Source organism: Miniopterus natalensis, chromosome 15 (assembly GCF_054644295.1).
Source record: "Miniopterus natalensis isolate mMinNat1 chromosome 15, mMinNat1.hap1, whole genome shotgun sequence".
Lineage (NCBI taxonomy): Eukaryota > Metazoa > Chordata > Mammalia > Chiroptera > Miniopteridae > Miniopterus > Miniopterus natalensis.
Window position 1 is genome coordinate 24,554,652 of NC_142095.1, and position 27,531 is coordinate 24,582,182.

Here is a 27,531-nt window from a genome sequence, read left to right on the forward strand (position 1 = left end):
CTCCATGTGCACCATCCCATTCGCCACTTTCTGGTGGAGACAGTCAGGTCCAACACATTTTCCCATGGCACAAAGGACATGAAAGAGGTTGGCTTCACAAATCAGACTAATCTTGCTCTTTGAGACCTCTGCCTTCCAACTAACCCGGTCGGTGGTAAGAGTCTGCATTTGCATTTAGGTGCACACAGTTCACTGTGCAGCAGTGATCCAGGGTTGACCCAGGTGAGCAGTGCCTCAGGTGTGGGGACTTTTGTGTGGCTGGCCACATACTCATGAGGACTTACCAAGAAAGGCCAGACTGAGCTGGTGGTATTTGGAGCAATCCCGGTAGAAGTCACAGGTGATGGTGGCCCCATTGTGTGCTCTGCTAACTTGAGCACATCTTCCACGATAGGCTTATTCTGGGAGCTGGATTTTAAAGGGAACATTGGAAAACCTGAAGTATGCCTAGTGAGGGGTGACCAGTGATCATGTCATTCAAAGAATGCCTATGGACCAGGGAAACTCTGCCCAGAGACAATCTGAAGCAAAGTCCAGAAGGCAAAGGAGTGAGATCAAAGGCCTCCTCAGGCTTCCCAGGACCACGCAAGCTCCAGTAGCCACAGTGCCAGGAAAAAGTCCCCTGACTGGGTCTTACACAGTGGCCACATTGCCACAACTGGTGGGGAGGGGGGGGGGTGTTTTCTTCCCAGGCCAGATTTGATTGTTTTGCACCCTGATAGAGGGATTCTCCCCAACCCTGAGAATGGAATGAAGCCAAGAGCTCCTCTGGGAAGGCCAGCCTCTTTCTCCCCACATGGCCCGCTCTTGTCTCCAGGACCGCTCCAGCTGGCTGCAGCCAGCCTGGCTCACACCCAGTCAAAGCTCTCTGCGCTCATGGAATGAGGAGCCCATTTCCCCAGCCTCTAATGCAGTGTCGTGGTCCAGCTTCAGCCAGCCCCTGCTCTGCGTTCCGAGCAGAGATACCTCCGAGCCGAGGGGGAATGTCATCAGGCTCTCCCAGGGGTAGCTCTGCGCCTAGTCACTGGAGCCCAGGCCTGAGCAGAACAGTATCAGGTGGCCGGGGCCTGGCGCCCGCAGCTCCCGCCCCTGCCTTGTACAACAAGGCCGTGTTGGGCAGCAGTGAGGACCACATTCAATCGAAAGCTTAAGATAATCGCATGTGTGAGGCACTGGGATAATGACAGCTGAATGCCCTGCCACTGTTGCCATAGTGACCAGCCAAGCACTATTCCCTCCTTTTTTTCTCTTTCTTGTTTTCTGGGCCTCCTTGTTATAGGGCTAGCTGGTGGGTGGGGGCATAAATCTGGGAAATGGGAAAGGGGAGGAAAGGGGGAGGGGAGACCCAAGAGGGGCAACCCATTATACTCTCCTTAAATACCCCAGCTGGAGGTGTTTTAAATCTCAACAGAGACTGAGAGAAACAGTGTCTTAATCCCTAGCTCCCTGTGAATTATTTAAAGGGATCTTGTCAGAAGGATGAATTTGTCACTGTTGCAGTGTCAACAGCAGCAGCAGCTGTCATAAAGGCTGAAGACCCCACTCCAGGCAGGGCCTGGTACTAAACGCTGCTGCCTGATGGAAGTTTACAGGGGCCTGGGGCTGTGGACAAGGAGCCCCTCCTGAGGCACAAGCCTGCAGTGTTTGCCTGGCAAGCTGGCAGAGACCTGGGTGTGAAATGTACCAGGATGCAAAGAGATGTGCGCCATCTGGACTCTGGGCCTGGCTGGCCTCGCCCTCTATTAATGTGGCTCCCATAGCCCAGAGCCCTGGGATCTCTGAGCAGTGAGGGATGCTCACCCTGGCCAGGAGTGGGCAGAGCTGACCAGTATTCATACAGCATTTGATGGGTGGGCACACAGGCCCCACCTGGGCCACAGCCAGCACACACACACACACACACACACACACACACATACACACACACACACACACACAGAGGCATGCGTGCATACATGAACACACAGATGCACACATCGAAAATGATACACAAGTACAGACAACCAGACAGGAGAGAGTTGTAGATCACACACAACATGGAAGGAGAACCAAGGAAAAATGACCTGTGCTCAGAGAGAGGCTAAAGCACGTGCCTCTGGAGGGCCTATGTCCATGACTTACTCACAGGGGCCTCTTACTCAGGCTTAAGTACTTCGCGTGTACTATCACATTCAGTCCTCACAACCACCTCGTGAGGTTGGTAGGTAATATTAGTATTCCTGTGTTAGAAGAGGAAACTGAGCCTTGGCGAGGTCTAAAGACTTGCGCTGGTCACATATCTGGGTCTAGCTGATCCCAGAGTCTGTGATGGGGACTCCTATGCTAATCCAGGGGTCACCATGACCTCCAGTGTTCAGGGTTAGGCAGGGTGACAGCGATGTTTCTTAATATTATCCCTTTTTTAACCTCTTCCCAGCAACCCTGATATAGTCTACTCGGGGCCATTTCTCCCATGCCCACCTCAATATGGTATTTCTTGCATTTTCCCACCATCTAAGCTTCCAAAAGGAATTTGTAGAGACTCTTGGAGGCTGCACTGGGAAACAATGAATTTATGTTTTCCATATTCTAATTATTTCCATATTCTAAGTGCGTTGCTCACTGCATCCCAGGGAGTGAGTGAGGAAATAAGGAATCATTGCTCTATGCCTCTGCGGTGTGGTTGCCCTTTCAAGGCTCTGGGCTTTCGAAAGCAGTGTCCTGGCCCCAGTCAGCTGCCCAGCTCTTTGATACACTACAAGGGGCCATGGTGATGAATGGGGCGGGGGAGGAATCATGTCCCCCTAGCCTGGCACATCTGGGAGGTAAATTAAGCATATTAGGAGGTGAGCTGGTGCTCACAGCTCTCAGGGGAGGCATTGAGTAAATGCTGCCTTGGTTGGTTGGTATACTAAACGGGAGATCCCTTCGGACTTGTAGGAATTTATGCCCTGCGTACCACATTTTCCATTTTAATTAGCCCTCTAGCTTGTCTGATATTTAAGTTCTTTCAGGCTTTGGCGACTGTCTGCACCAGAGCTGCATCTTCAGGGGCGGGATGATTAGCCCAGCCCGAGTGATGTGCTGGCCTGCAGATTCTGGGGCCTCCTGCAGACTCAGTGGCATTGTGGTGCTGCTTGGGCCTCACTGGGCTTTTTGTTTAGAGAGGCAGCCATCTCCACCTGTGGCCTGAACCTGGGTCTCTGGGTTTCCCCTGATTGGGCTATGCCAGGGCAGTTCCATTATGGTCCCTCAGAGGAAGGACTGTTTCCAAAAGAGCTGATTCCCTTCCACAGCAGTTTCGGCCTAAATGCAGACTACTGAAGGGAACCAGGACTTGTGAGCTGTGTCCAGTTTTGTCTCCTTGTGGTCTGAGCTGGTGGCTGACAGTGGTCCAGAGATTGCCTGGTTGAGAGGAGAGGGCCCACGCTGAAGCCCACCCAGAGGCAGCTCTGGAGGTCCGAGAGGAGCCGGGAAGGACTTCTGGTTGTCCCTCTGGGTCTGTAAGGAGACAGTGCCTGGCTCATCCTCATGGTGTTCTGCTGACCAGATGGCAGAATTATTTATCTAAGATAAAGGAGGTGATTTCTACGCCCTGGTGCGTCAGTTAGAGGTGGATCCTGAAGTTAACATTGACAATGATGATGCTGATAGTAATGGTGATAATTGGTATGTAGTGAGTGGTAGTTACCTGCAGGCACAGCACTAGATGAGTCACTTTCCTGGTCCTCAGTCCTTGTGACACCCTGCAAGATAAATAGTATTTTGCAGACAAGGAAAATGAAGCTTAGAAAGTTGTCATGGTCACAGAGCTGTAACTGGCAGAGATGCGGGTCCACCTGCCCAGCGACTCCCGCCTCACCTCCTCCCACGTTCCCCTTGCCTTGTGTAATTCCGCAGCCGTGCTGGCCTCCTGGCTTTCTTGGTAAGGCATCAGGCACACTGTTGCTCAGGAGAGTCTGTTCTTGTTCTCTGAGCCTGGAATGCTCCCCACTCTTGTACCCTCCTGGCTGGTGGCTCCTGCATGTCATTCAGCTCTCGGTTCAAAAAGAGACCTTCCCTGGTGACCCCACTGCTGGCTGTCGCTCACTCTGTCTCCTTCCCCGCTCCTCATAGTATTTTACGTTGTCCCACTTTATAGTACTCATTTGTTTGCTGTTTGTCCTCTGGTTCACTCTATTAGAATGGAAGGCCTACGCGGCAGGGACATTGTCTCTTAGTTACTGCTGTGTCACCAACACCTAGAACACTGTTTGGGGATGTAAGTAGATGCTTAATTTTTTGGTTTAAAAATGAATTAAATGATCTGGGTTTGAAATAAAAGAAAATAGTGGGATCCTGTTAGGCTACTAGAGGCCGAAAAGCCTATTTCAATGAATTCTGTCATCATCTTAAATAGCAGTGTCCAGAAGAAATGCCTCTTCCGACCCAGGCCTTGTAGAAAAGGCTTATTCCTCGTCTCTATTACGATGCAACATCATCGTAGCCATTGGGCATTCTGGGAGGAGGCAGGATTGGCTGGGGAGGTTGCAGCCATCCAGGGAGGGACCAACTATCCCAAATCTTCCCAGAACCCGCGCTTAGAACTGTCTTCAGAGGCAGAGAGTGAAATCAGCCCGCTTCTCCTACCTTCATTTTATTGTGGCTCTTCATTTTTGACCAAGGAATATTACTTATCAGCTTGCTTATGCACCTGGCTCATTGGCTTCAGCTCCAAATGACCTTCGCTTGTTTCGGAAATCCAGATCCACCCTTGGAGAATGGAGAACGAGTGAGAGTCTCTGAAGGTTGTTCTGGAAGGCAGTGTAGGTGAAGTTTATGGCAGTGATTTTGAACGGGAACAGCATATTTTACACACACACACAAACATGCATGCATGCCTCTGTGTGCGTGGGCACACACACACACACAATCAGTCAGACTGCAAATAATTCGTAGCACTGTGCAAATGTCAACAGGCAATCTGGGCCATTCCAGAGCGACAGCCCTGCAAGCTCTGACTTCCAGCAAGCAAGTCAAACAAACCTGGGTAAGAGGAACCTAGAAGTGTCTTTCTCATACATCAAAGTCCTGGTCTGAGAGTCTGACCAAGTACTTTCTAATGGGTGTCATTGTTTTCCTTATTACGCCTATCTCAAGGGCAGGTGGTCCATTTGCATCAACAACAGTGCCCTTTCAAAGGCTCTTAATATATTCTGCTGGTTGTGCAAGGCTTCTTTGTTTTTTCGCCTTCCCGGGACAGGTGAACCTGGTGGCATCTGCATAAGTTCCCAGTGGAGGGCCAAGGGCTGAGAAGGCAGAGAAGCTGAGGAACAGACCTTGCTCTTCCCCTCAGTCTGCCAGTAATTATGGAAAGCTAGAAAGGGGGATATGGAGAGGTCTCCAACAGTCTTGCCCTCTAGGGGCGAGTCCCCCAAGGCAGGGGTGAGGCGGATTTGCGAGACTGCAGCAGTGCTGCAGAGAGCAAGGTGGTGCGTGGCCGGGGTTTATCAGAAACCCTCTAGCAGGCAGCTGGATAAACAAGTCTGGGGCGTTGGGGAGAGGTCAGGGATGGACCCCATGGTGACTGCAGTTTTGGGTGTGGATGAGACCATGCAGGATAAAAAGTGAGAAAAGAAGGGAGTGAGGGTGGTGCCCTGAGAAACCTGTGGATTTCACTAGTCCCAGACATTACTGAGTAAAAATGCCATTGCATAATACCAGCATTGCAACGCTAAATGCATGGAATTATTTCGCTTGCTAAAATGAATAAATTAGTCAAAACATAACTCCCTGTCCTCAAGGAGCTCACAGCCTGGTATCACAATCCAAAGCCACACACAGGAAGCAATTAACGAATAGTCTAAAACAGTGTTATTATCAAATACCAAATTGTGTGGAATGAGTTCAATCAGGCTTTAAGCCTTCGGAAAAATGGTTGCTGAATATAAGCCGAGAAAGTATCAGCGCGGAATGAGATTGGAGCCCCTAAAAGGAGGGAACTTCGAAGAGAGCTTGGCTCTGCCGCCCATCAGCTGCCTGACTTCAGGCCAGGTATTGAATGTCTCTGGGCCTCAGTGTTCCCACTTGTCAACAAAAGATCCTGGTCAACACGATCTGTGGTGGCTTCTAGCCAGATCTGTTATTCTCTGGCCTTGTGTCTTGGAAGAACTGAGGTGGAATGAGGGTGGGGTAGATGAAAAGTGTTAGGGCTAGTCACAGCATCAGCGACAACATCAGGGGCAGAAATGGACACGGTTTCCGTGTCCAGATGTGAGAGGATACGGTCCCTGTTTGAGCCCCTGCCATCTCCTGCCTGGTCTGTTGTCATTAATTTTTGACCAAACAGCAGGCCAGGGCGTGAGTCCAGGCAGGAGGTAATGCCAGTCCTAGCACATGGCCAAGGGAATGCGAGAGAGAGGCCAGATAGGAGGAATATTGTTCTGGAAGAAATGGCGAATTGTGGTGACAAATCCTGTATGTTGGATATGGAAGGCATTTTTGGCCTGAAACCTGCCAGACTTCAGGTTGGAAAATCAGGTGGTTTTTGAATGGGGTCCTGGGCCCAAGATTCTGATCCCGTCTGAACCACCCTCCCGATTCTACCCTGACCCTCAGTATCAGTGACTGGGATGCTTCCTTGGCTACCTTGCCTGCTCTAGATGCCACCTTTGCCCCAATTTAGGTATCAGGTCTTCATCTACAAACAAACTTGACTGAGCCAATATTTGTCACTTGGGATACAGGGATAAAGGGGTGAGAAGGCATCCCTGGCTCAGTGGATGGGGTGAGCAGGGGCATGAAGTTGCTGAGGGCAGGCTTTCTGTGGAGGGTGGAGACCACACCAGCATTTTGGGGTGTCAAGGTATAGGCCAGAAGAAACTCAGACAACAGATCTATTAAGATACTACTTACATGTCATAATATTTACTCATTTTAAGTGTACAATTCAATGGTTTTCAGTAAGTTCACAGAGTTGTATAATTATCACCAGAATCCCATTTTGGAACATTTCTATCACCTCCCCCAAAGATTCTTCATGCCCATTTGCAGTCACTCCCCAGTCCCACCTCCAGTGCTAGGGAAACACTAATACTTTTCCATCTACAGATTTGTGTTTTCTGTGCATTTCATGTATATGGACTCATACAATATGTGGTCTCTTGAGTCTAGCTTCTTTCATTTAGCATAATGTTTAACGATTTATCCATGTTGTTGCATGTGCTTTTTTTTAAATTTCCTAATAGTGTTCCATTGTATGGCTACCTTATATTTTGCTTATGCATTCACTAGTCTATGGACATTAACAAAGGGTCGTAGGGGCCATAATAGAGTCCAGTGGAGAATGCCAAGAAGGAAGGACTACTATCAGATTAGCATGCAGCATTTTCAATCTTACTCCACAAATTAAGATGTTCAAGAAATGTCCTGGACCTTATTTTCTTTTAGTCAAGTTATTTCAGACTCTAAGCTTTCCATCCCACTGTTGGTGAGATTTCAGTCTCAGTTAGTGGTTCTTCTTTCCAACATGACTGTGCAAAGCTCCCAGAGGTCCCACTCAGAGTAAAGCTACTGTGTCCATAGCCCCTGACCCTCTGAGGCCTGCCACCTTCAGGTGCCCAGGACACGCATAAAGCTCTGGAGGTGGTGGCGGCATTGAGTAGTAACCTTGTACTCCACATTCTTACCAAGACTTGCTATGTTATCTTTTTAAGTTTTTGCCAATCTGATAAACAAATCCTGGTGCTTTGTTGTTTTAATGGGAGGGGATAATTACAGAAAAGAACACAGGAAGCAATACATCAGATGCCTAGAAGTGGAGACTGAGACACTGCTTGTGAATGGAGAACTTTAGCACATCAGCTTTGGGACAAGCAGTGAGTGCATCGAGGCGACTGGGCTAGCACAGACCTTGGGTAAAAGAACCTAAGTCCTGAATAGGAAATTGGGCATCTATGGGGTAGTAGACCAAGAATGGTAAAATTCCCCTTTTTTAAGGATCTGGGAAGTGGTGTGCCTGGGGACACAGCATAGCTCAAAGCCTGGTTGGGAAACAGGATGCAAGAAAGAATGTTAAGGAGACACATGGCCCCTTGGGTCTGGTCTCGCTCTATTCCGCACCCTTCACCTTAAACCAGTCCCCCAACCCCCACACACTCAGCTCAGTGAGAACCTAGAGCTTCTGTCCCCAAATACCTTTCCATTCTCCACCAGTCTGACCCAATTCATCATCATCTCTTGCCTGCACCACTACAGTGACATCCAACTGTCCCTCTCATGCACTCAAGCTGCCCTCCAGCACAGTCTCTACTTTGCATCAGAGAAATCTTTTAAAAACTGATCTCTAATCACCTGTATTTTCCCTCCCTAAAACTCATCCATGACTTCTAGTTGCCCTCAAGGTGAAATTCAGAGTTTACCACCAGACCTCTCCTCCCCATAGTCTTATTCCTCCCACTTGCAGCTCTTTATGACTATTCTGTCACACAGGCTTCATTCCTCATTGGCACCTTGCCCTGTCACAGAGCCTTTGCATGTGCTGTTCCCAGGCCCAGCTGCTCTGCCCCCAGCAGACGCACACTTCTCTTGGCTGACTTCTCTCCATCCATTCCCTCTCAGCTCAGAGGGTCTTCTCTAATATTCCTCCGTACATCAGGTACACTTCCTCTCTTGGCACCCTGTAATTTTTGCTCACAGCAGTTAGCACAATTGTAATTATTTAGTTATTTTAATAACCATTTGTCTAATTTCTGTTTCTCTCACTAGATTATAAGCTTCATGTTGCTGTATCCCCAGTGACTAATGGAGTGCCTGGCATAAAGTTGGCATTCAGTAAATATTTTTTCATTGATGAATGAACAAGGTATAAAGCAAGGAGACTGATGCCAAGTATTGTAAACAAATAACAATGTTTGTCCCTCCCTGCTGGGAGTGCCATTCCACCTTCATCTCGATTTACCAAAGCTTCTCTTTCTTCAGTGTGCTGGATCCTAATTGCCACTTGCTTGGAAAGCATTTGTACCTCCTCTAGCCCACTCTGGTCGCTTATCTTTCCAACCCCTTGTAGCACCCGCTGGCAGGAGAAGAATGCAATAGGGAAAGAAATGAATGTGAGACTCTGTGATGGCCTTTTTCCAAACAACAGGGAGTTATTTCCTTTCTCTCAATTTCTCTCTACTCCTTCCCTGTGAATATATAGCTGTATTCCCCCTAATTTGCTTTGATTGCTCCCTTAGGAGCTGTCATGGAATCAATTAGATCAGTAGAATTTTATGACTCGAGGTCACCCAGTATGATTCCTCATTTTACAGATGAGAAAACTGAGGCCCAGAGAGGTTAATGTTTGAAACAATTACCTCTGTTGGGTCTTATAATACCAATCAGTGTCATTTTCTAAGATAAATGTTCTCAATATCCCAGCTCCACAAGAGTATAAATCCTCATTCCGTCTATTTAAAACCAACTAGTGGTGAGAGTCGCAGTGCTAAGGTGAGCCCTGGAAGGTGGGCTTCCTGTCCTGCACCCACACAGCAGAACCGCATTAGTCTTCGGCGGGTCAAGGACTCTGGCTGGGATCAGGCCCCCAGCCTAAATGGGGGCCACGGGCTTCACCTGCGCATTGACAGAGTAGCCCCACGTTCCTGCCGAGACCTTATATAGCGCAACTGGAATATGGATCCTGAGACCTGCTGTGTTTGAACAATTCCAGAACAGCAAAATAAACCTGTCCTTCCCTCAAAAGTCATGCAGGGTCAGCTGATAGAAAACGATTTTAAAACCGCCATGAAAAGGGAGAGAGGCCTGAACATGTGAACAAAAACAACTGCCAGCTATTTCTTCTCCCTAATGTATTTGCTTTCTGGTTGCAAAAAAACCAGGCAAGCAGAACATAAGTTTAACAAACACATTTAAATAGAACATAACACACAGTCTTAAAGAAGGAATAAAAAATAATTCCTCGACATCTAGAGAGTCAGTAAGAAATTAAGCGAAGTCCTTGTGAGGTTTAGCCTTGTGCGGGGATCCAAGGTGGCGTTCACCAAGGACTTTAGTCTGGGGAGGGTACTGGACCCCTGAGGGTGCTGGGAGGGCCTGGGAAAGAAGGGATAGACTGCAGCTCAGATGCCTCAGTGGCAGAAGCCAGGCAGCAGGAGTGACTGTAAGGTCACTTTACAGGCCTGGTTGTTCAGGGCCAGCTCTCCAAGTGCCTCTGCACCATGCCTGGTCTTGGCATAACTGGTGTATGTTTGAAAGATAGCCTTGCCTCTCCCCTCCTGCTCCTCCAGGCAGTTAATTCTGTACAAGAAGTTAATGCAGTATATTTCCCACACACACACCATTGGCTTTTAGCTCTTTTAGTGAAGAATCCTGATTTATATATTTCAACTCCACACTGTATATAATAAGCAATTAGCACAATATTTAAAGAAACAGGTATGACTTGGCTTCTTTTATCACCACTGCTAAATAGTCAAGGATCTTTGCACTTTAGGAAGTTGAATTTTCTCCTGCCCCTCATTTTCTTATTTTCAAACACACTGATACTTCCTTGGAATCCCCCCAATTCTTGAGATTAGTGTCCTGAGAGCCCCCAGCTTCTTCCTTTCCCTGTGCAGGAAGAAAGAATGACCCAGCAACTCTTCTTTGGCCCCTGGCCCAGAGTGGATCAGTTAATGAAGCCAGGACCTCATGGACCCCCCCCTCCTTATTGCCTGTTACTGAAATAAGTTATTTGGAGAATTTCTTTGACCATTCAGAGCATTTCTTTCCATCCCTTCTCCTCCCCATCTCCTCTTATGGCCATGTGACCACAGGTGAATTGCACGATGTCTTTTAGTCTGTAAACTGAGGATAATAGTATCTAGTTCTACTGGGAACTGCAGGGAAGGTTGAGAGATGCCACTTAATAAATGCATTGTTTCTCACCTTCCTCCAGTTTACAGGGCTGCTAAGAATGAGAACTCTCTTTTCCAACACAGAGTCTGATTGTCTTTCATTTGTAAAGATTTACTTACTCTCTAAGTAACACATTCTCTTCCATCACGTCTTTGCTTGAAATTTGCACAAAGTGAAGCTTAATTTCCTTCATTAAGGATTTCTCTCAGCTCCTACTCTTACCAGTCCTATAGTTTATCTAGCTCTTTCAAAGAGTTGATGTTACAAAACAAAAGTTTATGAGAATCTAAGTTTGTTGAGAAATTCTGAAAAGTTTTACATTCATATGACTTGCAGAGATATAAAGTTGCTTCACCACAATAAATTGATTAGGTTGAGAAATTAGGATTTATAAGGTGGGGGTGTCATGCTGTCCTACTCCTAATATACAGGGTGGCTATTGGGAGTAGAGGCTGTGGCTTGGAGGAATGTCCTTGCCATCATGTGGGGCTAAAGCAGCAAGTTGTCCCCATGGATGTGATGAGCCATAGTCACAGCATGACAGTTGTAGGTTAGATGAAGGGAAGCTTTTCTAGAGTAAAGCCTGTTACAGTTGGGGATGGGCTGCAGAGAAGTATTCTGAAGCCTGCTTATAGGAGATCTTTAAAAGTAGGTTGGTGTTAGATGTGTTTGTTCATTTCTCAAGTCAAGCAGGTGGACTGGTGATCTCTTAAGTCCCCTCCCAGCACCAGACTTCTCCTCTGCTCTGCCTCTCTTTGTCTTCTCACTCTCTATTTTTTGTTTTTACATGTGTGTGCCTGTGGACTGCTTGGAACAGTGGGAAGAAGTCAGTGGCTACGATGAAAACCTGAACACCATCCGTACCTACCAGGTGTGCAATGTTTTCGAGCCCAACCAGAATAACTGGCTGCTCACCACCTTCATCAACCGGCGGGGGGCCCATCGTATCTACGCAGAAATGCGTTTCACTGTGAGAGACTGCAGCAGCCTCCCCAACGTCCCAGGCTCCTGCAAAGAGACCTTCAACTTGTATTACTATGAGACTGACTCTGTCATTGCCACCAAGAAGTCAGCCTTCTGGTCTGAGGCCCCCTACCTCAAAGTAGACACCATTGCTGCAGATGAGAGCTTCTCCCAGGTGGACTTTGGGGGAAGGTTGATGAAGGTCAACACAGAAGTCAGAAGCTTTGGGCCTCTGACTCGGAATGGTTTTTACCTCGCTTTTCAAGATTATGGAGCCTGTATGTCTCTCCTTTCTGTCCGTGTCTTCTTCAAAAAGTGTCCCAGCATTGTGCAAAATTTTGCAGTGTTCCCAGAGACCATGACAGGGGCAGAGAGCACGTCTCTGGTGATTGCTCGGGGCACATGCATACCCAATGCAGAGGAAGTGGACGTACCCATTAAACTCTACTGCAATGGAGACGGAGAATGGATGGTGCCCATTGGACGCTGCACCTGCAAGCCTGGCTATGAGGCTGAAAACAGTGTGGCCTGCAAGGGTAAGTTCTGAGATCCCCTCGAGACCTCTGCTTCCTGCTCACCTGGGGCAGGGCCAAGTCTGCAAGGTTTACCACGTCCAGCTCTGGATCATACAGGATCAGAAGAGCCCAGTGGCTCTTATATTATAAAGCTCTGGGGAACCTTCACGCCCTATACTAGGCCTGATAATTTTCCAATTGGGTCCAACCAGAATGTCCATATTCATGGTAGGGGAAGAGATGGGAAGAATTATAAATGATGGATAATAACTTAACCACTCAGTTATATCTCATTTTGAATATTTCCTCCCTCTTCTTTACACACACACACACACACACACACACACACACACACACACCCTGCATCCTGTCTAGCTCCATGCTCTGAGGCATAGAGAATTTGGGATTTGGGTTGTCATGGACAGTTCACTCAAGGGTAATTGAGAAGTGACCGAATTTGGAAAATATTTTAGTTCATTTTGGTCCAGCTCCCACAGCACTCAACTTGGTACTAAACCCATGTAGCTCATTAACTCAAAGCCCTCTGGCTTGGCTCTCTTCCTCCAGGGGCTCAGTGCCAGGCCCTGGGGAAGGGATGAGCCTAGTTTTGGCATGTCCTGGAAGGAGATGAAGCTATTGGAGTGGGGGTGAGATGCTATCATGACTCATACTACCTTTGCTTTTGAATGATATCGAGTGATGCAAACTTCGCCGTTTGTGGGGGTCAGGGTACTGTGTGCTCACATAGCCTCTGCTCAGTCCAAAAGAGCACATGTCCAATATGTGGCAATCAATGTGCTGAGCTGGCCCTGGACTCAGTCTCTTCTGGGAGTGAATAGAAGAGTCTCGAGGGTGTATCACGCATCTGTTGCCAAGTGCATGGAAGCTGAACTTGGGGGACAGAGTTGGGGAAGAGAAAACTGCTCTCCTTTATTAAATTTTGTTTGTGTCCTTCCAAGTTTCAGACTCTTTCAAGAGTAAAGTTTCCTATGTGGGCCTCAGAAATGACCACCTTGACCCTAACCCATCACTCAGGTGGCCTCAGTCCTTTGGGGCAACTTGGATGAAGGGGTCTGTATTAGCTCCTCTTTAACATGTGCCTCCTGCCAGCTATCTTCCCTGTCATCATCCCCACCCCACCTGAGCACCGGGCCATCCCTTGTGTGCCTCCTTTCTTACTCACCTTGCTCTCCAAACACCTGCAGGTGAAGCTCCGGGTGCAGACGGGATTGCTAATCCCCATCAGCTCTGCAGTCCTTTGGACTCAGCTAATTGGCTGGGCCGGGGCCCTCACACAGCCTTTCTGAGGCCTGCCGAGAGGAGAGCTGCGCCTTTGTGTCTTTATTGGATTTCTTGGTTATGGTACCCATGATGGATGGTGTGGAAGCAGAGGGGAGAGAAAGCCAGAACAAGCAATGAATCAATGCGGACAGTTTTAAAACCAGCCTGGCCTGGTCCCACAGCGCTCCTCTTTGTCCCATTGGTTGGAGGAGGGGTGGGAGGTGCCCTCTTCGGCATTTGTCAGGGTCTGAGTGGGGACCCAGGCACCAGGCTGAGTTCTTAAAGGGGCAAGTGCAGCAGCTGCCAGGGATGCTTGCAATAAGGTGGGTGATTTCTCCAGGTTTCAAAGGGTTGCCACACCACACTTGCTGGCCGAGCCCTCTCGGTTTTCTCATTATTTGCTGAGCAAAATGGCAGGAACCTGAGCAAACATTGATTGGTTCTGATTTAATTGGGACTCTGGGAACAGGCTCATTTCTTTGGGCTAATTGGAACTTTTCTCTTTTGGAGGGTTCTGCTGTCCGTGCTATTTGTCAGTCATCTCCTGTGGTTGTCCTGGGAGGGCCTGTAGGGACAAATATTTAAATCCAAGTGGTTTTTTCCCATCCTTTCTCCCTGCCCCAACCCCCTCTGGACTTTTGTGGGACGTTTCTAATCTGAAGCTATTGTGAACCTGGCTTGACTTTACAAACTGCTTCTCGCAAACTCACTGGCGTGTGGAGGCAATGGGGTGCCCAGGGCACCATCCCTTTGCTGTTTCAGAGGCACAGACAGCCATATCTTGGTGGCATTTCTGAGAGTGGAGAGTGGCAAGCAGGTGGGATCATGGATTCTGATGCCCAGCAGCCTCGCTGAGCTCAGTGCCCTGGACGAGCAGAGAAGCCCCCTTTTATCCCATCTCAACAACTTTAAGCTGTGTCTTCCAAATTCTTTGTCCTTGGCTTTGCTGGTGACCCAGCCTTGATGGCTGAGCCAGACCTCCCTTCCCAGAGCTCATGGCCCAGGAGGTGAGGAGGCAATGGACATAGATGGTTATCTTGGGAGAGCTCTACACCCTTTGGTTTGAGGCAGGCAGTGCGTGTGGATGGATTTATGACTGGGGCCATGGTGTGTCTTCAAAGGAGGGTACCCCACCCATTTTGGGTGCTTGAGCCGTCAGGTGAGCACTGTAGCCATTCATGTCAGCCCTGGGGTGCTACAGTCAATGCTCATGAGGCCAGGAGCATAGAGCATGGTGGATACCAGGGACTTGTGCATGAAAAACATTGAGCCTCCATCTACTCTCCTGGAAAAGGAAGGCAAGTTGCTTTTTCCCAACACAGCCCTGAGAACTGATGCCTGGAGCCAGACTGGCAAAGCCTGGATAATTCTGTGATTCACACAGTCATGTGGATCTGATAAATTATCTTTTCTGGCTATTGAGTCTGGCCCTTTGCATGGGTTGAATCTACAGGGCGGCAGAAAGAATATTCTTTATATTATTTTTCTGGCATGACAGACTTTGATAATGGGCAGAAACCTTCCTTCCCTGACTTTCACTTTGCATCTGCTAAACCTTCTCCTGTCAAAGTCATGGTGACCAGCTGCTTGGTTTTGCAGAAGCACCTGGAGACCAATTAGGCAGCTCAACTAGTGGAGAGTGGTCCTGGCCCAGAGCTGTTTCTGCTGTGAAGCGGGAGGATGGGGAGAGGACTGGGGGGCAAGCAGAGGAAACTGTGGATAGACGGCTGTGCGACAAGTAGCTCACACATTTTCTTGAGGGCTCTGTGGCCCAAGGCCTCTTCCTGACTCTTCCTTTCTGCACACACAGGTTGAACCCATCAAACAGAGAAGCACAACAGCCAGCTGACCCTGCCAGTGACTCTGACCCCATTATGCATTTGTCTCTATGAAATGGTTAATTACTTAAAAAAAATGGCCCATCTTCCCTCAGTTCAAGTTGCATGCTTATGGCACAGTGGATTAATGAGAAATCATGGCTTTGTCTTTCCCACCCCCACACCTTCCCTGCTCAGATTGATGGTTAAGTCCGTTCTCTCTGTGGGTCCCTGTAGCCTAATTGTCTCTGGGCCAGGGAGGCCAAGACTTGGTGCTCTGCAAGGTCTCTCCTGTGCTATGGAGCCTAAAACATTGCAAGCTGAAGTTGGTCTCTGGAAGGCTGGAGGGGCTGAGATTGACAGTTGCTAGGGAGAATCTGACATGGGCAGCCCCTTACTTGCCAGTTAGAAACTTGGGGGCTACAGTTGCTCATATGGGTGACCAAGGAAGGGTCCCAGGTACTGTGACAGCCTCTGGAAGCCAGGTCCTGGCTGGAGGAGTGTACCCATGGGACTTGGATCTGCTTCCGCCCCTGCCTCTGAGTGCTCCCTGAGGGCATGGCTTTCCCTCTCAGGCTCAGAAGGTCTTCTGGAGCTTCCAAAGGAGCTGCCTCTTTACCTTCCTTTCTAGCCATTGTTAGGAGTCAGGAAATAACAACGCTATGCATAACAATCTCCCTTGCTCCTGCCCCTGAAAGTGTCCAGGCCAGCCCTGGCTCACCACTGCAGAGGGCACACAATGACCCATGGTGCCCAGGCCTTCATTCTTGGTGCTGTCACTTGAGGGTTCAGGTCCTGTAACTAGGAATACACATGGATTTTCCAGGGGCTCTCAAGTCAGCTAAGACCAATCCAACTCTGAGTGTTGGCAGGGTTTTGACAACTCCTAAAGCAGAACAGAGCAGTTCCTGCTTTACCCGTCTCCAGGTTGTGTGTCTCTCCCGCTCTCCAGGTATCTGTCAAAGCCCGGAGCTGGGCCTGAATCCTCACGGTCACTGCCTATGTGGCCCTCCCACGGCGCTTCTCAGGCCAGACCCCTCCCTGTCTTCTCACAGGTCTTTTCTCCTTCTGCAGCTTCTCCTTCACTCCTCTCTTCTCTCCAAATGGGGGCTTTTTCCCTGATGATTTTCCACCTACATGCAAACTCTTTCATGCCTGTAAACCCAAGGGACAGTTTGCACCTTTCAACAGTTTCGGTGCCTTTGTCAACTTGAGCAGTCGAGATGAGCCAATTTATAAGCCTGGGGGAGTTGAGATGAAAAACCTGCAGGATTCGAAGGTAGAGAAAACTGTGTCTAATTTAGCTCTTCTTGGAAAAAGAAGTTTCTGGGGCCTATTTTGATCTCCCTTAGGGTTGCTGGTCCCAGCTCTGGGTCCCCACCTGCTTTCTCATCCTGGATGCTGAAAAAGAAGGCGGGGCCCTGAGGGAGTAAGGAGTGTGTGTGTGTGTGTGTGTGTGTGTGTGTGTGTGGCCGCTTTGCTGGCAGCTGCATTCAAGGGCACTGAGGGATGCTTCCTGCTCTCTCTGGCCCATCAGCAGTTGGCTGGTAAGTGAGAGGAAAGCTACAGCCCAGACAGCCCCCTCTCAAGCTCCAGGGAGATCAGTTCTGCTCAGGGCCCAGGGCCCGGGGAGGCCAAGGTCATTAACACTGCAGGCCTGTAAGATGAGCTTCCTAATAGGATTTCCCAATAGGCTACTTCATTTACAAATCCCTAGGGCCTCCTCTGCTCCCCACTGTGGCCCTGCCCAGCGCTCTCTGGAGAGGAATCCGATGTAATTGGCTGGATGTAATGGGCTGTGACATGGCAGGAGCAGCAGCAAACAGATCTGGAAGGATGCCCCTCTGCCACACAGACTCCTGAATACCGGGCATGGGGGTCTCAGTCCCAGGTTCTGGTGGTGGCAGAGGATGGTAAGGGGGCAGAAGAAAAGGGGAACTTGGCACTGCCCCTTCTGCCTTTGAAAGACAGGGTAGACGCACCCAAATCCCATTGGTGTTGACCAAACAATCACAATTCTCCCAGGTCATTGCTAGAGTTACTGAGAATAATTTGGCAATATTCTGTGCATGAGAGCTGCCCTGGGTGTAGTCCATGACTTAATAAATATGTGTTATGAAAGATGACAATGAAGACACCATCTGGTTGTTACTGAGGTGATGTGGGTAGTAAAAACACCTTGGACTGGCCGTCTAGCTAGGGCCCTGGTGCCACACTTACTGCGCCTTCATTGGCCCATGAAGAACTGTAGTCTGAACCTGCCCAAGCTGGGATGGGAGTGTGTGGGATGCTGAGAGACCATCTATTCTGACTGCTTCATTATCCATAGAGAGAAGGTAGTCAGGAGGCATTTCTGGACAGCAGCCTAGAGAGCCTCAGCTAGTTGACATCAGAGCCGGGATCAGAATGCAGGTCTGCGGGGGCGACCATCTGCCTCTGCTTCTGAGACTGAATATTGTTGAAATCAACTGTCCTTAGAGGCAAACTAGTATTTTCAGAAATATCAAACTTCTCCCAGCTGTTTTCTCATGAACACTCTTGTGTCTGTGTTGTCCCTTGTTTTTCTTGGGTTCCGAGCACTCTGGAGTCATGCTCTGCGGTTGTACGTTTCCACACTGTATAACACAGAGCTTGTTTGACTGTTACCATCTTCCTTTGAACCTCTCCAGGAGGAGCACTCTCTCCAGATGCTCTGACATGTTGAACCTGCCTGTGAGCCACCCAGAGGGTGCACAGTGTCTCGGTGAGTGACCCAAGCTCCCTGAGAAGTCCGAGGTCTAAGGCTTTGTGCTTAGAGACAAAGGACAGAGGGAAGGTGGCTGGGCTGCAGGCTGGAGGCCTGGCTGTGGCTCTCTAATCTGCATCGAGGACCAGCGTGGGCCCCTAGGGCTGAATCCCAGTTGAGGCAGGGATGTGGCCTGCCCCATTTGCTTTCTTGTCCCTGTCTCTCTCTGGAACTGGACAGTTTCTTTCTGCAGAACTTGAGCATAAATACCCACCTGCACACACTTCCTCTCCTGAAGGGGAATCACCACTTTTGAGTTTGAAGCATGGAGATGAAAAGTTATACTGAATCGGAGCCTGACTGGAGTGGGATCCTTTACTTCTCAGTCCCGGGGAGCTCTGAGGGTCTGAGTTCTGTCTCCACTGCTTGTGGCCATTGACAAGCTGGGCTGATAGTGCCCAGGGCTTTTGTAGATGGGTAAGGAAAGCATCCCAAACTCCAGCAAATCACCAGGAACAAGCCTTATTTTGCCAACAGGGCTTGGGCAGGGACATTGAGAAAGTGCCATCTTGGCCTTTCCCTGGAGGCGGGGTCTCTACCTAGAGATGTCCTGTCTACACTCTCCTGGCCAAGAGCTTGAGTACCAGTTAACTGGGAAAGCAACTGAGCCCTCTACTTTTGTTTCAAGGGCCAGTTAATAAGGCAGAGCCAGCATATCCTGGGGAGCTGTGGCTTAGTACAGAGGAGTATGTCTGGGTCTGCTCTAGAAGCTGCCCCATGGGGCAGAGAGGATCTGCCTCCCTGTGTGCCTACCCAGCCTGCTGCAGGGCGAGTCTGTGCATTTGCAGGCACACTGGCCTCATTCTCAAGTGTGCCTGTGTGTGTGTGCGTGCACATGTGTGCGCGTGTGTATTCTCACAGCCAGGTAGGTCAGGAAGAAATCAGCTCAGCCACATCAGGCCCTGGAGAGGCTGTGAGGAGCCTCAGAAGGCATCTTGGAATCCACAGTACAGAAATGCAGGGCCAGGGAGGGCCAAGCCCAGCCTTATTGAAGGTTTTCATTGAGGGTAGGACCCAGTTTAGAAGAAGAGCTGGGCAAGGACATAGGAACTTTGGTTTCTGACTTGTTCTTGGCCTTTGTCTGGAATAGGCCCCCCCCCCCCCCCCATGGACACATATTCTAGTAGGGGCTGGAGTTACCTGGTTTCCGGGTATGACCCTCGGGGGCTGCTGTGGTCCTATCCCTGCAGGTCTGGGCAGTTCTGGCCTTCAATTCTCCAGTAAGGTTGAGTTCATGTGGAGTGAGTGGTCCCTGTGCTCAGGCCCTTTATACTATGGACTCAGATTGAACACTTTTACTTCTGAGAATTTAATACATTCTTAGCTCTTAGAAAGTGCTTGCAGTATCCAGAGAACACGGGGGCCGTGTGTGGTTCTGCTGCTCTGGAGAACCAGTGGAGGATGGCTTCCCCCAGCTAGATAAGACCCCTGAGGACAGTGAATCCAGCCCACTGGATGCCACTTACTTTGTTTTCCCCCAGCTTTTAGATACTCCAGTGAGGGAGCACTCAGACTTTCTGAGGGAGCCTGGTCCATCTTTGAGCCTTACTTTCCAATACTGAAGTGAATCATGGGCCCCTGCTCTAGGCCTGAGGTAGAACTTTTATGCAATTCTCGCTTAGCCCATATGACCATTTGTTGTTATTATTAAAACAGGTAATACCTGTTTGAACAGGTAATACCTATGAAAAGTAAGTTTTTCTCCCACTCTGGACCTCACCAGGGTCTCTCACTGTTAGTTTCTGATATTCTCTTGCAGATGCCTGATGCATTTGCACATCCAGAATATAGACATACCTTTCTCCCACCTGCATTGAGAAAAATGCACAGGGTTTTCACCTAGTTCCCCTATCCCCTTCCTTACTTAACAGTGAAGGTTTACAGTAGTTTGGTTTTATTACATAGAAATCTGCCCAGTCTTCCCAATTATTTTGTAGTATTTCATTGGATGGATGTACCTTTATTTAATTGGCCCTTCATTTGTATACATTTAGATTGATTTCTGTTTTTTGTTATATCTAAACATGCAAACATCCTTGTGCATTCATCTTCACACTTAAGTGCGAGCTTATGTGTGAGACAAATTTATTAATTCATTCAATGAATATGTATTGAAGACTTTCTATATGCCAAGCACTTTTCTAACAGTTAAGGGTGAATAAATTTTTAGAAGTAAAATTGCTGAATCAGAGTATATAAATATTTAATTTTGATGGATATTCCCCAATAGTCTTCCAAAAAAGGCATTTTCTACCAAGTTTTGCTCCCACGAACAATGTAAGAGTTCCTATTTCCCACACCTTTGCCAAGATAATAAAGTATCAATCATTTTTATCTTTGCTAATCTGATAGATGAAAACCGGCATCCCACTGTGGTTTCAATTTGCCTTTGTCTTACTCTGAGGGCCACTGAGACATGGCAGAGTTCCCTGAGTTGCCCTGCTCACGAGTTGAGACACAAGCTTTCCTATATAACACATCATTAAATCGGGTGATTTGTGTGTTGCAGACAGTTTGGAGCTTGCTCACTCTGTGACGTAGTCCACCCTTCACTTGCTTCTCCGTTCCCTCCTGCTCTGCATCCCATCATTTATATGTTCTTGACTCATCTGTATCATAGGGCATTTTGGTACATGATGTGCCTCTGTTTTGGCATTTTTCAGACTGTGGTAGGTGAAAGGACTGCAGATAAGACAGGACAAGAGCAGGTGCCATTCTCGTGGTCCATCAAGAAAGCAGGCCCAGCCTGGTTTGGTGGCAAACACACCTGGCTTACCCATCCTTCCTTCCCTGCCCCTGGGCCTGTTCTGGGCTCCCTCCTCAGCCCCATGCATCTCTCAGCTCTTTGGCTTAGGCCCTCCACTCCACGTCTCTCCCTTCAACTCTCCCAGCTTCCTCTGGGGCCTTGGGCTTCCGTTCACCCTGGTGACTCCCCCTCAAGCCACCCTTCCTGTTATCAGCCCTTAGGTCTCACCCCCTCCAGCCTCCTTTTTATTTCTTCTGCACCAACCCACTCTCACCAGACCTGCCATCCCTTCCCCAGCCTCCCTGAATCAGTGTCAGCCTCATCCCTGACCAGGTGTCCATACCCCGGGCTGGAGCACACACCTTCCCACAGCCCTGCTTCTGCCAGTTGTCTTAGCCCTGGGCCGCTGCCCACTGCCTCTATTTCTTTTTGGTTTTTGTCTTCCAACTCAGTGACAACTCTTTCTCTTTGGGGCCATGGACTGCTACCTCTCTTATTTGCCTTACTCTCCCCCCTCGCCTCTCCCATCCCTTCCCCTCCCCCTCCCTTCCTCCCCTCCCTTCCCTTTCCCTCCCCCTCCCTTTCCCCCTCCTCCCTCCTTCCCTTCCTTTCCCTCCCTCCCTCCCTCCCTCCCTCCCTCCCTCCCTCCCTCCCTCCCTCCCTCCCTCCCTCCCTTCCTTCCTTCCTTCCTTCCTTCCTTCCTTCCTTCCTTCCTTCCTTCCTTCCTTCCTTCCTTCCTTTGATTAAAATAAACACAGTCAGGTTTAAAACTGAGTCAACCTAAAGACAAATAATAAATTAAATAATAAATTTAAAATCTGGCATGTAGATATGGCAAAAAAAGCAATCAAGATAACATGGGAATGACTGATGTTTGAAAGGAATGCTGACTTGCCCTGTTTGCCTGGGCTAAGGAAGCAGCTTGTACACTCTTCACGGCAGTCCCATGTTTCCTTGTCAGATCATATTGATGGTGACAATGTGGGTACAGAGCAAACTCTCCTGGACTAGCTTCCAGCTTGCGTGAAGCGCTGATACAGCGTGGCTCTCACTTATAGAGCTCTCATTACATACCAGATGCTCTGCCAAATCCTTTCCCTGCACCCTCTCTTAAACCTCATGACAGCCCTAGGAGGTACACACGACTAACATCCTTATTTTTTAGTTGAAGATACTGAGGCACAGAGAAGCTAAGCAACATTGCCAAGGTCACACAATGTAGGACTCTGAGGCCTGGCTGATACAGCTCCTCCCTGAGCTGGAGACGAGCAAGATTCACTTAGAGGCACATTAGTGATTTTGTGATGGGAGCTGAGGCTTCAGTGTCCCGTATGGGTTGAGATATAAGCTGTCAGAGTTTGATCTGCATTTCCCATTGGCTAGGGACGAGTTAGTGAGGAGTTCATGGAGTGACCATGCCCACTGGCAAGAATGAATTGAAGGTGCACTTGAACCCCCCACTCCTCCACCTCCACCTCCATCGTCAGCCCAGCTCTCAGTCTTATTCTTCTGCCAGCTCCTCCTTGGCAGGGCCACACCGGTGATGCTTCTCTGCATCCCAGATGCCTGCTCTGTGCCATCTATTAAATGAGAACAAAACAAAACGCATCGAAAACAAAATTTGTGGAAGCAGGATGTGAGCTGAGCAGGAAGAAAGGCTTTGCATTAGGATGTGTAAGAAAACATCCCAGTAGCGCTGAGTAGTGTAAACTCTAAAGAAACCAGTCGGGGGCCGGGTTTGCGTCTGCTGACAAGGCCTGTGCTTGCAGAGGTGACGATGGCAGGACCAGATGGAGGAAGTAACCAGTGATGGCAGAGGCCTTGTCTGTCTGTTGTCCCATAGAGTGACACATTGCGCACACACACAGAGAACAAAGTCAACAGAATGGTCGCAAGCCCACACGTCATGAAACCCTTCCACTAAAAGTTAGTGGTAATTCTCAGTTTGACAGAGGACATAAGGTCAGTGCCACGCGTGTATTTCAAGTGGAAAATGACAATCTGTTCGTTGTGCAAGATGGATAGAGCTTCTCATTGAAATTGTATGGAATATGCAAAAACTCTGCCAAATCATGAACTTGGCAAAATTTTGCCTGTTCTGGGAATTAGGGGATTTGAGGGTTTCTGTTTGGTTTCTGAGTCTGTCACACACATGGCCACATTCATGTGAACGTGGAGACCCTCGTCACTTGGGGCTTTTCTATTCTCACTGGTTCTGTTTGTTTTCCCCTCTGTATCTTTGGCTGAATCTATCTGCCTTTTCTTTTCCTCCAATTGTTCTGTTCTCTTGTCTGTCTTCTCCCTGGACTTGCTTCGAAAAGAGGAAAAAGAGAAAGCACATCCCCTTGGTAGGATTTTAATGAATGGATGGCTATTTCCATTCATTGTTTTTATTTTTTTCCCTCGGAAACTGTTTTGATGCAAATTGCAATAAAAAATGAATTCTTTCGTGTAGCCAAATACAGGAAATCAATGTTTGTCATTGAAATCAATTGCAAATATTACAAATGTAATTTTTGTCATCAAAATTAATATATAACCACACATGTTGATAATAAGGTCGTTCATTAAAAATAACAGCTTTTTTTTTTTTTAATATCTTTGTAGAATGCCCTGCTGCTCTGCGCTTGTTTATTTTTTTCTGGAGCGTTCTCTGCTTCTTTCAGCTTCTTCAATCCCATTCTTGATTATTTCTGATTTATGAGAATTCTTTCAAGCTTCCTTTCCCCGCCCTAACATCTTTTAAGTCTTTCAATCCAGCGACTAGTTAAGGACCAGAAACCAAAGTTGTTCATTGTTGAATTTAGCATCCCCATCAGTGTGACAACACCCTTCTCCCTTTGAGGGGATCTCTGCCCGCCTACCCTGCCCACTTTCCTTAGAATTCCCTCTAATAAAAACTCAGTTTTTGGGAGAGTGTTTCATCTTTGAGAACTGGCCTTTCTACTCCCCTTTTCTCTGAACCCCATCAAGGTGCGCTTACTGCCTCCTCCTGGGCCACCTGGAGAGCCTAATGTGAAGGAATATTGCCAGAGGAGGAGCAGATCCCCTCTGCTCTAAGGACTTTCTGCAGCCCTGGGGGCAGTGGACTTGCTACCCAGAATGCTGATAGCATCAGCATATAAGCCAACTGAAGATCCATACACCCACTTCTTTTTTTTTTTTTTTAATATGTCTTTATTGATTTCAGAGGGAGGAAGGGAGAGGAAGAGAGAGAGATAGAAACAGCAATGATGAGAGAGTCACTGATCGGCTGCCTCCTGCATGCCCTCAACTGGGAATCAAGCCCGCAACCTGGGCATGTGCCCTGACCAGGAATCGAACCGCGATCTCCTGGATCCTAGGTTGATGCTCAACCGCTGAATGACACCCGGCCAGGCCACCCACTTCTTCTTGACTCAGGAGGAGGAGGCAGAGGTGGCTGCCCTTGGACATCCCAGGGGACGATGGCCTCAATCCTCTCCCTACCCTGGCTTCCCCCAGAGTCCAGGCCTCTCCAGGCCTTTCCCCCACAGTCTCCTTTCCTGCCTGTAGCTGTGTGTTGGCCCTTCTTTCTGGACCACAAAGGGCTCTGTAGAAAGACATTGTGTGCTGTTTGCCAACACGGGGGCCCGGGTACACAGAGGGGGCGAGGGAGAAGCCATCTGCGCTCTCCTTTCACACAGACCTTTGCTTTCTCCCTTTCACTCTCTCCCTCGCTCTCTGTCTTTGAATGTGCATACAAAAATAATAAAAAGCAGTTGCTAATTAGAGCAAGAGAATGAGAGTGAGCCTGGATGAGGGATACAGCAGAGAGGGCCTGCTCCCGTGCAAATCAGCCAGCTTTTAAAAGCCAGGGAGGAAGGGCCAAGGGGGCCCTCAGGGGGCTTGGGATTTATTTTGACAAAATAAGCAACAAAGCTTCTTCTTCAAAATGGGAAAAAGGGGCTTTGTCTTCACCTCCCATCATCGAAGGGGAGGAAACAAGAAATTACAAGTTTCTCGTAAACTCCCACCGCTGTGGAGCACCTACCCTACCTCTTCTTATCTTTACCCCTCTCTCAATAGCTCAGTAAACAATAGTCTCTATTTTGAGGACATTTAAATGTATCCTTTTATTGGTGATTGTTGTTCTGCCTGATAGAGAATGGGAAATCATTGGCTTCTCTCCCCAGGCAGGGTTGGCAGGGAGAGGGGAGCATCCCCACGCAGGAGCCGCTGAGGCATCAGGAAGCCCCAGCTTGGAGAATATTCTTGGACAAATCAAGACTTTCTTTCAGGGCTTCCCACCCCCACCCCCCCACTGAATCTTACTCTTGGTTCACCCAACGATTTCTTTTACTAACCCCCCATCATTAAGTGTTCCAGGAGCCATCGTGATGCATGTGCTGAAGTGCTGGCTGCTCAGCACATGGCTGGGGGAACAGCAGCCAGGGTTAGGACAGGGACCTGCTCAGACCCTGTGTTTTATGAACCCACTTCACATTCACAGAAGGTTCCAAATATAAATACCACTGCAGCCAGGGCTGGGGCCACCCACCTGGCAGTTCTGCCGTGGCTTAGAGTGGAGCCACCCCTGCATCATTCATTCAGTGAAGCTCTCTCTGAAGGCCTGGAGGTGCCCAGGTGGACCAACTTTGAAGAGCTGTTATTCATGGTGAGGGAAGGTTACCTGGTGACTTGGTCCCTTGAGAGACTCAGTTATTCCAGATATAAGGTGAACAGACTGATGTCTCAGCTAAGTGAAGATTTTGGCGTAAGTGCCCTGTGCATTGAAAAAATGAGGTAATTCCCTGATTTTTTGTGCATGTAAACAAATGAAGATGAGAACAGAGGAAACCTCATCATGGTACAAGTTGGTACTAACTAGTCAGGGATGAAGAAAGGAAAATGAAATAGAACCTGGAAAGAAATGCTTCTAATTAGTCGATTCTCTTCCACTGGTAGCTGCCGAAGGTGATGGCTGCACATGAGAAGAGAGAATGACCCCAGTGGAATCTATTGGGAAGATCCCCGGATTCTGGAATGAGATTTCAAAATGAACTTTCTGGGAGTCCATACACAATGGGCCTGTCTCTAGCACACAGGCTTCAGTTCTTGGTATTGTCAGTACTTTTAATTTTAGCCATTTTAATTGGCGTGTCCTAGTATCTCATGGTGGTTTTAATTTGCATTTCTCTTGTGAATAGTGATGTTGAATATCTTTCATGTGCTTATTTGCCATCTGTTTATACTCTTTGGTGAAGTGTTTATTCAACATTTTTGCCCAAGTTTTAATTAGGTTGTCCTCTTACTATTGCGTATTGAAATTTCTTTATATATTTTGCATTAAGTCCTTTTGTTGAATATATGATTTGCAAATATTTTCTTCCAGTCTGTAACTTGTCCCTTCTTTGTCTTAACAATGTCTTTTACAAAGCAAACATTTTTAATTTTGATGGAATCCAATTTGCCCATTTAATTTTTTTAAATTAAAAACTGAATTTTTTAAAGCAGTTTTAGGTTAACAGCAAACTTAAGAGAAAGGTACAGAGACTTTCTATATACCTTCTGCTCCCACCCATGAGCAGCCTCCCCATCATCAAAATCCTCAACCATGATATCCAGGGGTACATTTGTTACAGTTGATGTACCTGTATTGATACATCATTATCACCCCAAGCCCATAGTTTCCATTAAGATTCCTCTTGGTGTTGTACATTCTGTGGATTTGGACAAACGTTTAATGACATGTATCCACCATTACAGCATCATGTGGAGTACTTGCACTTTCCTAAAAATCCTCTGTGTTCTGCCTATTCCTTAATCTCTTCCCATCCCTCAAGCCCTGGAAACCACTGGTCTTTTTACTGTCTCTATAATTTTGCCTTTTCTAGAAAGTCTGACAGTTGCAATTGTGTAGTACATAGCCTTCTCAGACTGGCTTCTTTCACTCAGCAATATGCATTTAAGGTTTCTCCATGTGTTTTCATGGAGCTCATTCCCTTTTAGAATTGTACCCCGTTGTTTTGAGAATTTATTCTTTTTGATTTTTTCAGTTTATCCAGGTTATGGAGACTTTTGGTGTCATGTCCAGCAACATTTTGCCCAATCCCAGGTCACAAAGGTTTTTTTCCTAAAGTTATCTTCTTAAAGTTTTGTAGATTTATGTTTTACTGCATTTAGGTCTATGATCCATTTTGAGTTAGCTTTTGTTGCAGGGATGAGGTTCAGGCTGAAGTTCATTTTTATTATGATTTTGCCTATGATATCCAGTTGTTCCAACACCAGAGAGCAGCCGTGTAGAGGACTTCACCTCCTTCAGGCCTTTACTTGAATATCACCACCCTCCTCACAGAGTATACCACCCTCAGTAGCCCTCCCGCTTCTCCTACCTAGATTTGTTTTTCTCCATGGCAGTTATCATCTCTAGCATAGTGCACAATTTACGTATTGATTATGTGCACTGTCTGTCTCCTCACTAGAATGTAGTCTACGTGAGGAGAGGAATATTTGAGTGTGTGTGGTGAGGGGTCTGCTTGTTAACTGATGTGTGCTGGGCGAATGATAAGCATTGGATGTGGGAACCTTCCCCAAGGGTCCCCTGGGGCA

The 27,531-nt window shown here is 48.0% G+C and overlaps 1 protein-coding gene across 1 annotated transcript in view; it reads left to right on the top strand.

The window, feature by feature from the left end:
* Positions 1 to 27,531, top strand: part of EPHB1 (EPH receptor B1) — a 392,210-nt gene that overhangs the window by 129,286 nt on the left and 235,393 nt on the right. Inside the window, exon 3 of the mRNA XM_087824947.1 lies at positions 11,672 to 12,353. Within this exon, the coding sequence (XP_087681073.1) occupies positions 11,672 to 12,353 (682 nt within the window). The remainder of the gene's footprint in view (positions 1 to 11,671; positions 12,354 to 27,531) is intronic.